At 36.0% G+C, this 12974-nt stretch overlaps 1 protein-coding gene across 2 annotated transcripts in view; it reads right to left on the bottom strand.

The window, feature by feature from the left end:
- The window catches only part of LOC117343798 (parathyroid hormone/parathyroid hormone-related peptide receptor-like), a 71830-nt gene that overhangs the window by 17506 nt on the left and 41350 nt on the right, over positions 1-12974 (bottom strand). For both annotated transcript variants that reach the window (XM_033906300.1, XM_033906301.1), the window contains exons 6-12: positions 10714-10808; positions 9047-9200; positions 8466-8622; positions 7861-7921; positions 7331-7397; positions 2816-2901; positions 1510-1648 (exon numbers count right to left, since the gene is read on the bottom strand). In XM_033906300.1, coding sequence (XP_033762191.1) covers positions 1510-1648; positions 2816-2901; positions 7331-7397; positions 7861-7921; positions 8466-8622; positions 9047-9200; positions 10714-10808 — 759 coding nt within the window. The remainder of the gene's footprint in view (positions 1-1509; positions 1649-2815; positions 2902-7330; positions 7398-7860; positions 7922-8465; positions 8623-9046; positions 9201-10713; positions 10809-12974) is intronic.

Here is a 12974-nt window from a genome sequence, read left to right as displayed (position 1 = left end):
CAGTAGTATGATCAGATTCCTATATAACACAGTAGTATGATCATATTCCTATACAACACAGAAGAATGATCAGATTCCTATATAACACAGTAATATGATCAGATTCCTTTATAACACAGTATTATGATCAGATTCCTATATAACACAGTAGTATGATCAGATACCTATATAACACAGTAGTATGATCAGATTCCTATATAACACAGTAATATGTTCAGATTCCTATATAACACAGTACATATGTAGTATGATCAGATTCCTATATAACACAGTAATATGATCAGATTCCTATATAACACAGTACATATGTAGTATGATCAGATTCCTATATAACACAGTAGTATGATCAGATTCCTATATAACACAGTACATATGTAGTATGATCAGATTCCTATATAACACAGTAGTATGATCAGATTCCTATATAACACAGTAATATGATCAGATTCCTATATAACACAGTAGTATGATCAGATTCCTATATAACACAGTAGTATGATCAGATTCCTATATAACACAGTAGTATTTATCAGATTCCTATATAACACAGTAGTATGATCAGATTCCTATATAACACAGTAGATTTATCAGATTCCTATATAACACAGTAGTATGATCAGATTCCTATATAACACAGTAGTATGATCAGATTCCTATATAACACAGTAGTATGATCAGATTCCTATATAACACAGTAGTATGATCAGATTCCTATATAACACAGTAGTATGATCAGATTCCTATATAACACAGTGATATGTTCAGATTCATATAAAACCACAGTAATATGTACATATTCCTATATAAGACAGTAGTAACATCAGATTACTATATAACATAGTAATATGTTCAGATTTCTATATCAACCGATATTTATAAATATTGATATACTCAATAGTTACGTTTCAATATTATCATCAGGGGTATTATAATTAAATTGATGTATTGACGACCGCATAATACGACTATAAAATGATATTAAAAAATCAACAGGTTTAGCTGAGAGGTACATGTTTAATCTCATGTAATATATTGAATGATTCCAATTATCCAATTTTAACATGTATTACAGGTACATGATAATAATCTGATACTTTGGATTTTTATATAACGCTATATAGCAGCAACATACCCGTCTAAAAGCGCTTCAAACATGATTACACCTGGTCATTTGGTCTTTATCAAGCAGCCATATCTTTTTCAACTCCCATAGGAGGAACAGCCGGAGCTGCCATTTCGAAATACTAACATTAACGCAACATCAACACAAACCATTTCTTGCACCGCCCTACTACGTACTCATTTACACCTTAGTCGACTTGAACAAAACTAAATAAAGTATCTTGTTCAATGATATAATACATCGCCCGTGCCGGTACTCGAACTAGTGACCCTTCGGTCACCCAGCCCTACCACCTACCACCATTGTTCCTCCGTTATACATGTGATCATATTATTGTTCATGTTGATACTCATACTTCCTACGTTTTGTTATGATGATATAATTACCTGGAAGGAGCTACAGAATATTTCAATATACATCAGCACCACGTAGGCGTAGTCACCAATACAATCAGGAACGGCGGCAAAGGCGATATAGTAGACCCCGAACAGTGGGATGAGAACCAGGGTTGATCTTGCCAACTTTCTGCAGAGTAAATCAACCTCAGGATTAGATAATGATATACACTACTATTAAGAAAGCACTTACATTGTATATCTAACTTTCAAGCTGATAGAGCACGGTTGGTGATGGACATAATTATTTTTTTCAAAAATAGAGGCAAAATCATCTTTTATCTCTAGGTATTTTTTATGGGAATATGTAATTGCTTTTGTATAAAACATAAGTCGCTATCTTGAATTATTGATGATAAGAGACATAAACAAGAGATCCGCGAATCATTATATTCCTAAACATTTTTATTAATATCCGTTTGATATTGATTTTTCATAAGTAATGGAGGATTTAACAGGTACAGTCTATAAAGCTATGTCTACCATGATTGTAATATATTTATGAAAATAAAAAGTAAACGATTGTTTTATTACATTGTAGAAATCCCTATTGCGTGATCATACACTATTCGTCTCTTTTCACGACGCGAAGTTACAAATTGTATTTGCAGTAGGTACATACTAAGGGCACATTTTTTTGAAAGACCTTTGGACATATAATGCTCTATCAGAAACAACGACCCCGAGTAAACGAAATCGTAATCTTATATTATGCCACTCCAAATCGATAGAACAAAGACAGAATATAAACAAACTATACATTCACAAAGAATGTACATGAGAAACATGCCCATGTGGTCCGGGAAATTAAGCGTCCCCAGATAATCTATATTGAATCAAGGGAATACTTTGTTCTTAAAATGAGAACAGACGAAGTGGCATCAGGCATATCAACAATAACCATATTGCACCAACCATATCCACCATATATTAACAATGACACGGATCTCAAATGTTTCATTTTCCTCTTTTATTATGTACCAGGCTTCGACGAGTGACTAATGGAGGTTATGGACAATTATTAACATCAACGTAAATGCTAGACATACAAAATGCTCGCATTATTAAAAAAAAAAAGGGGGAGGGGGCGGGCGGGGGGGGGGGGGGGGGGGGGGGTCGATTGTTTATTTAACGTTCCACAAAAGAAGATGGTATGCAAAATATATCAGGACATGCACACCGCTTGTGATGACATTAAACACCTTCATTAGGTGTACAGTTTCTTGTTTGAATTTTGTTTAATGTCTATATGGCGTTTATACGCCTGATTACGTTGTTATTGTTACACTGTACAGACCTGTATCTGTTTGGGTCCGCTCTGTTGGTAGCTGTAAGTTTCGTAAACAGGACCCGGATGATGTTTATGAAAAGCAAAAAGTTTATCTGAAATTGAAAAAAAATAAATTTTATCAAGCAATCAAAAACAAATAAATTTACGGACACAATACAAACGTAGGTTTATCGAGCATCCTAGAAGGTTGAGGAAATTCCTGTTAAATGCACCCCTTCACCTAAAGTGATTATGATAAATCGACTAATTTTCGAATCTCTTTCTGCCATATTACATAATGCTGTTGCTTATCGTCTGATATCTCCGTGACTAGCCTCTCGGGAACTTATTATGAAGGAATTCGCGTTTTATATATCAAATGCCAAGCATTTGAAGTACTGTGCCTTTTAACATGTCAGAGACTTAACTGTACGCATCCAATGAAAATGACAATGTCTCGTGCGCTGCTCTTATGTCAAATGCCAAATTTAAGGTGTACCGTGTCCTATATAGAAAACTTTCTTTATTGCTACATAAAATGACGAATTGCGGAAATGCCGCTTAAGGGCAGATATCTCTACTCGCTGTATTGGATGTGTATACCAGGGAAAACACAGAGGGTTTCTTTTACCAACGGAGCAGCTTAATAATACGGTTTTCATCCTTATCCCTGCACATGGTACGTGAATGATGAATTTAGTCTTTCAAATAACTTTTAGTTGTCTACTCCTATTCAATCAATTTTACTGATACTGGAATGCCGACTACATTGGCAAGGAAGATGTATCACCTTTGTATTTCTCATAGTTTAAAAGAAGCACAATGCTCTTTGAGACATTGTAAAACAAAACCATAATTTTACATCCAGATCGATAAAACGAGAGAAACTATGAACAAAAAAACCTAGATTTATATGGAGGCAATTGAAGAAGTGAATAGAGGTTTGTAGTGTGGAGGGAGGACACACTGCTACTTTATATGCAGTAGGTTTACGAATTAACACATTGCGTTGTGTCTACATAAAACGGGATCGCTTAAGGTCTGGCGGTTCATGGCTGTCTGTATATGTTTACGTCCAGCGGTAGACTCATCAATATGCTATCATCGATGACAAAATTATACCGTTTTAAATCAATAAACCTGTATGAGTCTTTTATCTTTTTGGTTGCATTTTGTCGGTTTCAGATTCACCGGATTAGAAGTATTTCTCGAATTTAACTTTAGCTATGCTTAATCCGCACTAGACATACATGCGAAACTAGCCTTTAGTCGGTTTAAGACACAATTTATATTCAAATGCAAAAATCGAAATTCGCCTTAAGTCGCCTTAAGCCCGCTCGATGCATTCATGTGTTAAATCCGCCTATAGTCGCTTTAAGACAAACGCGTAATTGGACAGCATAGTAGGATGGCATCCACAATCATAATTGTCTGACGGGAAATTTGCAACCATCCATTTTTCATTTTTTTAACCAGTCGGCTAAATTTGTTAAATTGCCTCCGGGGTGTGGAACTTTGTGCCATTTTTTTTTACAATTTGACGTTAATAGTAGTAAAAATAAGACCATCACCTGACCACTCTCTAATTCACGTGGATGTCGCAGGTGTGTGTAAGGTTTATTAGGTTTGAGAGAATAAAAACAAAACTTAATGCCGATACACGTACAGATTTATATTGGATTAAGCCTATGCTAGATACTTAAGAGCCTACAGCAATGACGTCTGTTTTGAATGGGACTAGATTCAGCTGTTCGTTGATCGTAAAATGTCATTTTTTTTATTATACAATTTTGGTAGGCTTATAAGCAATTATACAAATAATTGTTGCATCTGCGCGGTTATTAACATAATGTCTATATACTGTCGAATGAATTTATTTGACATAGTGCAAAAACACTCGATCTGAAATATTATACATGTGAATTCACAATCAATCTGGCAAAAATGGAAGTTTACAGACATTTAACCTCAAAACTGTTAAGTTGTTGAAAACATTCTGATAAATATTCATGCATCAAAGATATCATTACGTATGCACGTGTCAGAGGGCAGCTCTTATGCCAAAGACTGAGCACTAGGATATTCGAGGCATATTATACTTTGATGTCCTTTCATGTTATTGTATTACAGTGTGTATTGCGCTATGAGTTATTTACATAATTAACGGAAAAACTGTCAAAGTAATGGAACACTGAAACAATGAAAGCTCATCAACGGCTTGCTATAAGCGTAATTCATTGTTTGATATGCTCGGCAATATAACACAAACTTCTTGCATGCTTGCTTTATCTTCAACAGTCATGTTTTCGGTACTTGGCATATGGCCCGCCATATACATCACGTGATCCTTACACATGATATTATACACTGTCTCAATACTTATTCATCACTTCTGATCATGTCTTGTTTTTGTCAGTAAAACGTATCATAGAAATGCTTCACTATATTTCTGGAGTTTACTGTTTACAGATATGGGTCAATGATGTTGTTTGTTCTAAATACGTCAGGCATGTCGACTATCGCGTAGTCATGAAGAATTCTGATTTATCATTAAGTTCTTAAGGTTTCGCTATGTCCATTTAAGGACGGTCGCCCCTTTGTGTGAGACGCGTACGTGTAGTTTATATGTGTGTGATTTGGGAGGCTGTGGTATGCATGTGTGTGTCTCTCCCTGTTATGACGCCGACCTGTAGTGTATATGTGTGTGACTTGGGAGGCTGTGGTATGTATGTGTTTGTCTCTCCCTGTTATGACGCGGACCTGTAGTGTATATGTGTGTGATTTGGGAGGCTGTGGTATGTATGTGTTTGTCTCTCCCTGTTATGACGCGGACCTGTAGTGTATATGTGTGTGATTTGGGAGGCTGTGGTATGTATGTGTTTGTCTCTCCCTGTTATGACGCGGACCTGTAGTGTATATGTGTGTGATTTGGGAGGCTGTGGTATGTATGTGTTTGTCTCTCCCTGTTATGACGCGGAACTGATGTCGACGTTATAGTGTTACTTCTTTGCCGACGACACCCAGCAAAATACTTCACCCTGTCATATTACACTGACAACAGGGAAACCAGTCGTCCAACTCCCCCAAAAATGCTGAGCGCTAAGCAGGAGTAGCAAATGCCATTTTTATAGTCTCTGGTCTATCTCGGCCACCAATATTCTCCCACACTTCACAGGGTTATCCTGCGGTTGCTAGGGAAAAGATTAATAGAATCTTTCCCTACCTTGAGGGTGTGACAGAGAAATCTCCCCCTCAGGTTGAGATTTCTTTGTTACACCCTCAAGGTAGGAAATGATTATTTTTCTCCCACCTCTTTTCTTTATGTGTTTTCCCATCGGCGATCTCCGTCTGTTTGTAAACAAGTACAAATGTCAAAAAAACCGCGGGAAATATGCACACATTTCCATTCATCCATTTCACGTGGGGTGACGTCACTCACTTATCACTGTCCGACTCGGAGTAAATCACACGAGGTCGCTTTGAAATCGACTTTGTGTTGTCATTATGGCTGTGGAAATGGATGTTAAATGTTCCCCCACTGATTGTGGATCCATAAAACACCGATCTTGTGACATCGGACGGAGTTGTGCACAAGGAAATGCTGTTGTGCGATCTTTTTACTTGTGACAGTTGAACAATTTTGTCGCGATCGGTGCAGGTAGGTGCACTTGTGCTCTCAGTTTCAGTTGTAGGCCTACAGTTGGGGGATTCATTTGTATTTGAAAGAATGGCAGACATTTTTTGTTTTTGGAAACTGTTCAGTTGTCTGTAGTTGTTTAGAGACTGTGGATTTTTGTATTATTGTGTACACAATTTGTTTGTTGACGTAGCAGACGACGTAATGTAAACAAAAAAAGTAGTTCCGGTAGTACTTCCGGTGAAGAAAGTGAGCGCGTGCAATCTGTCACATCCTAGGGTATGACAGATTGCACGCGCTAAAAAAGACAGAGAAATCTTGTACACTCAAAACGGGAGACAAATCAGTGAAAGGTGGGAGTAAAATCGATCTTACACGGGGTTGGTAAAGACAGCTGGCACGCGCTATATGACGCTGTCACAATAACGTAATGTCATCATTTTACGTTGAGTAACCAAGTCGTAAATGATGACGTCATCAAATTTGACGCACATTCCAAGGAGCATTGAAGACGGTGCGATGAAAAACTTTCATTAAAACTTACGTTTAGTTGCAAGTATGTGAGAAAAATAATCAATCATGGGTCTGTTCCGCGAACAAAGATATCTCAACCCTCGTGTAAGAGTTTGGCTGGTCAGCACTCGGCAAGCCTCGTGCTGACTGGCCAAACTCTTACACTCGGATGAGATATCCCTGTCCACGGAACGGACCCGTGATAGATTCTATTAGTCTTCCTCACAGGAGCGAACTAAAGGCCAAAAGTGAGACAGTGTCAAGGGAGACAGTAGGAACGAAAAAGATGCTGGAAGGAAAATAAAAAAAAATATCCATGACTTATCTTCTTTTACGATCATTCAATGGTGCCAACAAATATAATTCTTATTTTTTAGCTTATGTCAACTTACTGCAATAGATACGACGATAGGACCCCGGATGATCCACAGATAACCGTGTTCGTCAGTACTCCAACACCTGTAAAATGTATGTGCACACATATAAGGGCCATGTTGTTCAAAAGGTGGTTAGCTTAATTATTTGATTAGTGATACTCCCTTTTTTACTTTAATTCAAAACATCTGTGTGTATATTCCTTAAAATAGCCAAGTAGGAAGAGTTTGAAGATTGTTACAGAATTTTTTTAATTTTGCCACATTGGTGAAAAATGATTGATCCAGAATTTCACGACGAATGTTTCATTCAGAATTTCATCACTTAATCACCCTTAGATCATTTGGGCCCATAAAGACAAATGCCAATTATTCTGACTCTTATTGTTTTAAAACTTTGATTTCGGCCATTCGTTTTCAGTTTTACGTCAAATGTAATAGAAAAAACTCAATATTCACATGTTGTTATTAAAACATGGTGCTCTCACAAACTAGGATTTACTGTACTTTCCATCGATATGTGAAGAAGTGGAAAACGGAATACTTACAGACTATCTGAATAACGGAGGCGGACAATAACCCACCATAGCACGAACGGAAACGGGGCAACTGAAATATAAAACAATATAAAATACATCACATTTCAACGATGCATACTTCTATATGTAATTCAAGAGTAATTTAAATGCTACTCATTATCCAAAAATAGTACCTGTTGCAATTGTAGAAACAAATATTATGTGGAGACTAAATGGGTTTTAAAGGTAACGATATATTACAGTTCTCTACCGCGATAACACTCATACGAAAATATAAGGTGTTAAGTCTCGTTTCTTAATGAGTGTGTGTAAGATATACAGATAAAGATATAGAAATTTAAAAAAAAAAGTAAAAACTAGGGCGAAATGTAGATTTAAATTGAAACAAGTACAATCAACGAATCAACCGGAACGTTTGAATACCACAATAAAAGGAAAACATTAAGGTTACTATCAAGAAAAGGAAAGTAATACATCAATAAACAAATCGTACTTTTTTTCTTATTTTTCGCTAAATATTGATAATAATACAAATATAATATGTTCAACTTTGGACTAAATTTATTAAAACTTTATGATGTCTTTCTGTTACAGAACAACGATGGATGACGTACCCCATCCGAAAACAATATAGAATCTGAAAAGTTTCTTCATATTGGACATGGCGAAGAATATGAGAGTATGTAGGTGGAGTCCCTCCACGAGGATCCACATATAATTAGCCGTCGTCATGTAGTGGAATATGGAGTAGACCAACTTACAAGGCCATGTCTGAAAAAGAGGTATCAAGTGAAGGTTGTGATCTTATATATAACTTAATACTGGTATACTATGTATACTTATGTTTGGGTCGATTGCGTGAACATAACTGATGTAGGAAGGTTATGATGTGCAAATATACTGATATCATTATCATGAAATATTTTGATTGTATTACATTATACATCCAAAACTATCAGTAAACACAACACACGTTGATGCAATATTTATATTATGTAATAATATTATAATATTATGTCCAATTATAAGAGCTTAACTGAATTACATTTTCAAACGGATACCGAGTGAACTGACGCATGTGCATTTGACAATCTGAGATCCTTGACTGTTCTCGTTTTAAAACCACTATGCCCCACTCGCATGCCTCTGTCCATATCTATATCTACTTATTTTTTGTCTATTTAGCGTTTCTTACCGGGCCAATCGCTATGAACTGGATCTCGTTGTCTTCTATAGCGGAGTACCCTTGCGGTATAAACTGCAAATCCTTTACGAGGCATACAATAGCTTTCAGTATAAACGATACGAAAAGGTTCACGTGTATGGTGTTTCTATCACAGTGAAGCTTCCTAAATGTAAAACAGAAAATAAACTCTCACCATCAACATCGTACTGGTAAATTAAATTGGTTCCTGAATTAACCGTTTGAAGTTATAATGGGACATTAGTATTCTTTATATTTTAATAAATAACCTTCAATAAATCAAGTCGATATCTAGCAAGCTTATTGATAATGTGATACAACAAAACATTTTTTGACAAAATTCTGCACATTTATCTATAATAAAATGCGTTTAATTATGTATTGTAACATCCCACACATACATCATACCACTATTAAAGAAGAAAACTCGGAACAAAAAAAAAAAAAAAAAATTCACAGACCAAGACAAAGGAACAATCGTCACTGTATATCGTTAGGAAGATATGAATACAGTTCCGTGTCACCTTTGGCGTTTAAACTGGCGGTTACATGATATCACTGTGCCTAATAAGTTGATTAATAGGATCTATCCTGTATCTTTACATAATGGACACCAAATAGACCGATCAAAAGTGTCCTTTATAGACAAGTGTCCTTTATATAGAGGTAAATTATTAGGTAAATTGGAAGGAGGGGTCTGATGAGTCCTTTATGACAGGTTTAAATCATTTTCGTTTGTAAGATTATCAAAAATTACGATATTTAATATTACACCTACATGTAATTCAACTTTTTATTCTATTGTTCTTTTAATTTAGGCCGATTTTGACTTCCGCTAGTCGTAAATAAATAGTGTAGTTTTATAATCATTATATTTGGCATACAAGGGTTCCATTTATGACTTTACATTTAAATATGATTTACGATTATCTTGTTTAATGATATTGTGTCTAGAACATTGTTATCTGGAACTATTGTTTTGTACTTTTTTTCTGATTTAAACAAACTCAAATTGTCTTAAAGAGGAACGATTATTTCATTTCCTTTGTTTAGCGTATAGTGAATATAGGGTCATTGGACAACTTGTGATGCACAAATGCCGAAAAGATTGAGATAATATATAGTGGAAATCAAAGGATTAAAGGTAGTACGTGACGGTTTTATCAATATGAAATAGTATCGTAGTAGAATTATATTTATATCATTTAAGGTGATATGGCAACGATTCCCTTGCCCCAAAATTACTACAGTATGGATTTTCTAAATAACTAACTACTTTGACCGACAAATTGTTTCCGGAAGCAAACCGATAAAAGTACAAGCATGTCGTAATATTAGCAACAATGACACATGTGAGGGTATGTAAATTATCGAGCAGAGGGCCGAAAAATCCTAGCGTATTTAAGTCTAAACGTAAATCAGACTAAAGAATTTAGGTCTCCAAATGTTTAATACGAGAACAATGCAAGAACAGGGTATTTGACTGACATAACGTAAATTTAAAATCGCTATGTAAGTCTCAGATTGATGTAGATTGATGAAGGGTTACTGCTTTTCTCCCTAAATCTGTTCCTGTGTGATGTATGAAAAATTGAAATGTTTAATTCAGCAACCCTGGCTACTTGGTATTAATATGGACACAGTCACGCGGTACATACCTGAACACCAACATGAGGAACACAGCCAATGTCAAGGACGCCAGGGACGTTGCGTATCCGATCTCATACAACACCTTGATTGTGTAGGCATGGCTCTGAGGAAAATAACGAATACATTTCTTGACCAATCAATTATGTTATAATGCGTCTCAAATATGTATATTCTCAGCAAAGAACACATAAGAACGCCAAAGAGCACTGACTCTAGTTGGTGAGTCGAAGTCTAGCAATAGGTGGACCCATGTTGGCGGGGAACCAGTGCAAACTTAAGCTGACAGAACAACGACTATAGTCGTTGAGACGAAACTAAGCCATCGGCGAACTCATGTGGGCGGTAAACCAGTAGCTAACTCAAGTTGAGAGAACAGGCAGTGAGACAAAACCTAGCAATATATATATTCATGAAAGCTGTAAAACTAGTAAATATGTTATAATGCGTCTCACTAGCGTCTCAAATGTATTTAATCAGTGAAGAACACATAAGAACGCCAAAGGACACTGACTTTAGTTGGTAAGACGAAATCTAGCAATAGGCGGACTCATAAAGGCGAAAACAAAATTTGGTAACAAAAAGGAGAAAAAACCGTTCAAACACAACCCTTTACTGGTTGTTCCGATTGTTCAATCACGTCATGTACGTCAATATGACGTGTGCAGTGTAGATTAACTAGAGCCCGTCTGACATGTCCATTTGTGCGGATGTTGGATATTGAGCCTTTTGCTTAGCAATAGCCTTGGCGTGTCCACGAGATAAAGCAATCTCAGATTGCGCTTGTGATCTGTCGATAACAGATTTAATTGTATAACAGCAATTGCTAATATCGTCTGTCTGTTGACGAATTGTAGCCCCATCGACATCGGACTGTCTGTCCCTCAATATTTCCAATGCGAATAATCTTCCTCACATGTTCAATCAAGCCAATGATTGAAGTTATTTAGCAAATAATACTTCGCGAACATTTCAGCACCACGAGGTACTTCTTACACAGACGTGGCAAGTATATTAAACTATTAATGTTAGCTACTCTTTTTTGGTTGATGAAGGATTCAATGTGATTTGTAATCGAAATTTTCCTCTAACATCATATTTAAAGCATAACAATTAACGAATAAGTAGTTTACGCGATATTTAAGTGGGGCTTTGATCTACGGATTCTTTGTTGTCACAAAGGATTTATAATTTTGACTATGAAAAAAACAGAACATGAACTATTACAAATATTTGAAAAAAATATGTATTATATATAACTTTAGTTAGCACAAGATGTCAATAAAACACTTCAAGTTACACTCATGTGAAAGAACAGGGGGAAACACTCTCCAGTCGAGTACCCCGACAGGAATCGTGCCCGGGTCTTGATAGGCCATTGCTCTACATTCGTGAACCAAAGAAGCATGCTTCGTCAGCTGAGTGACAGAGACTGCATTTTACACTATCTACAAGCTACACCGATCCGTTCCTTTCACACTACCCTCCCTTTTTTTTTATTAATCCAATTCTCAACCCGAGACTCAATACCACAACCGTAGGTTACAGTTCTTCGTTACACGTTTACACTCTTATCAATTAATGCAAATATCAAATTCCCAAGAAGAGAGTAAATATCGTTGAATACCATATAATACCGTATCTAGCTATTTCGGTTAAATATGTATTTAGTTTAGTAGTTCGTTGACAAATCGATTCTATATCTAGGTCTGTATACATTATATTAGTTCAAGGTCGTAGTCCTTCGGTCAAAACCCTGTTTCGAACATGCTTGCTTAATGGCACTACAGGAATCTAGATTTCACGAGGTGAAATACGTAAAAAATGATTATCTAATAAAGGTTGAATTCCAGTGATGAAACACCAATATAGGCAGTTGTATGGAACACACAATATTCTCCTGTGATACGTTTTCAAATATCGTTCCAAACAGAGCTTTTTACTGGTCTCTTGTGAATCTAGTGATGGGTTCGATTTTCAATAAAATCTTATGAGCAAATCGAGTGGTTGAGAATCACTTGTTATAAATCTTAGTTGTTAAGGAAAAGTTTGTTTCTTTATCTAACACTTCATCAGCTGGATCTCGTTTTAATAATCTTAGTTCAGATTATTTTAATGACATCCAATACACAAAATGTTGTCAATTATATTAAGGTATGATAACCTCCCACTCCTTAATTATTTACATTCGTTTGATTTCAAAAACTGGATATTGCCACGAGGGTGAATGTCGTTAGCGGGACGCAAAAGCTGAATGAGGCAGTTACAATAT

The sequence above is a fragment of the Pecten maximus genome, chromosome 15, assembly GCF_902652985.1.
Source record: "Pecten maximus chromosome 15, xPecMax1.1, whole genome shotgun sequence".
NCBI lineage: Eukaryota > Metazoa > Mollusca > Bivalvia > Pectinida > Pectinidae > Pecten > Pecten maximus.
Note: the sequence above shows the minus strand (reverse complement) of the source record. Positions and strands in the feature narration are given on the sequence as shown.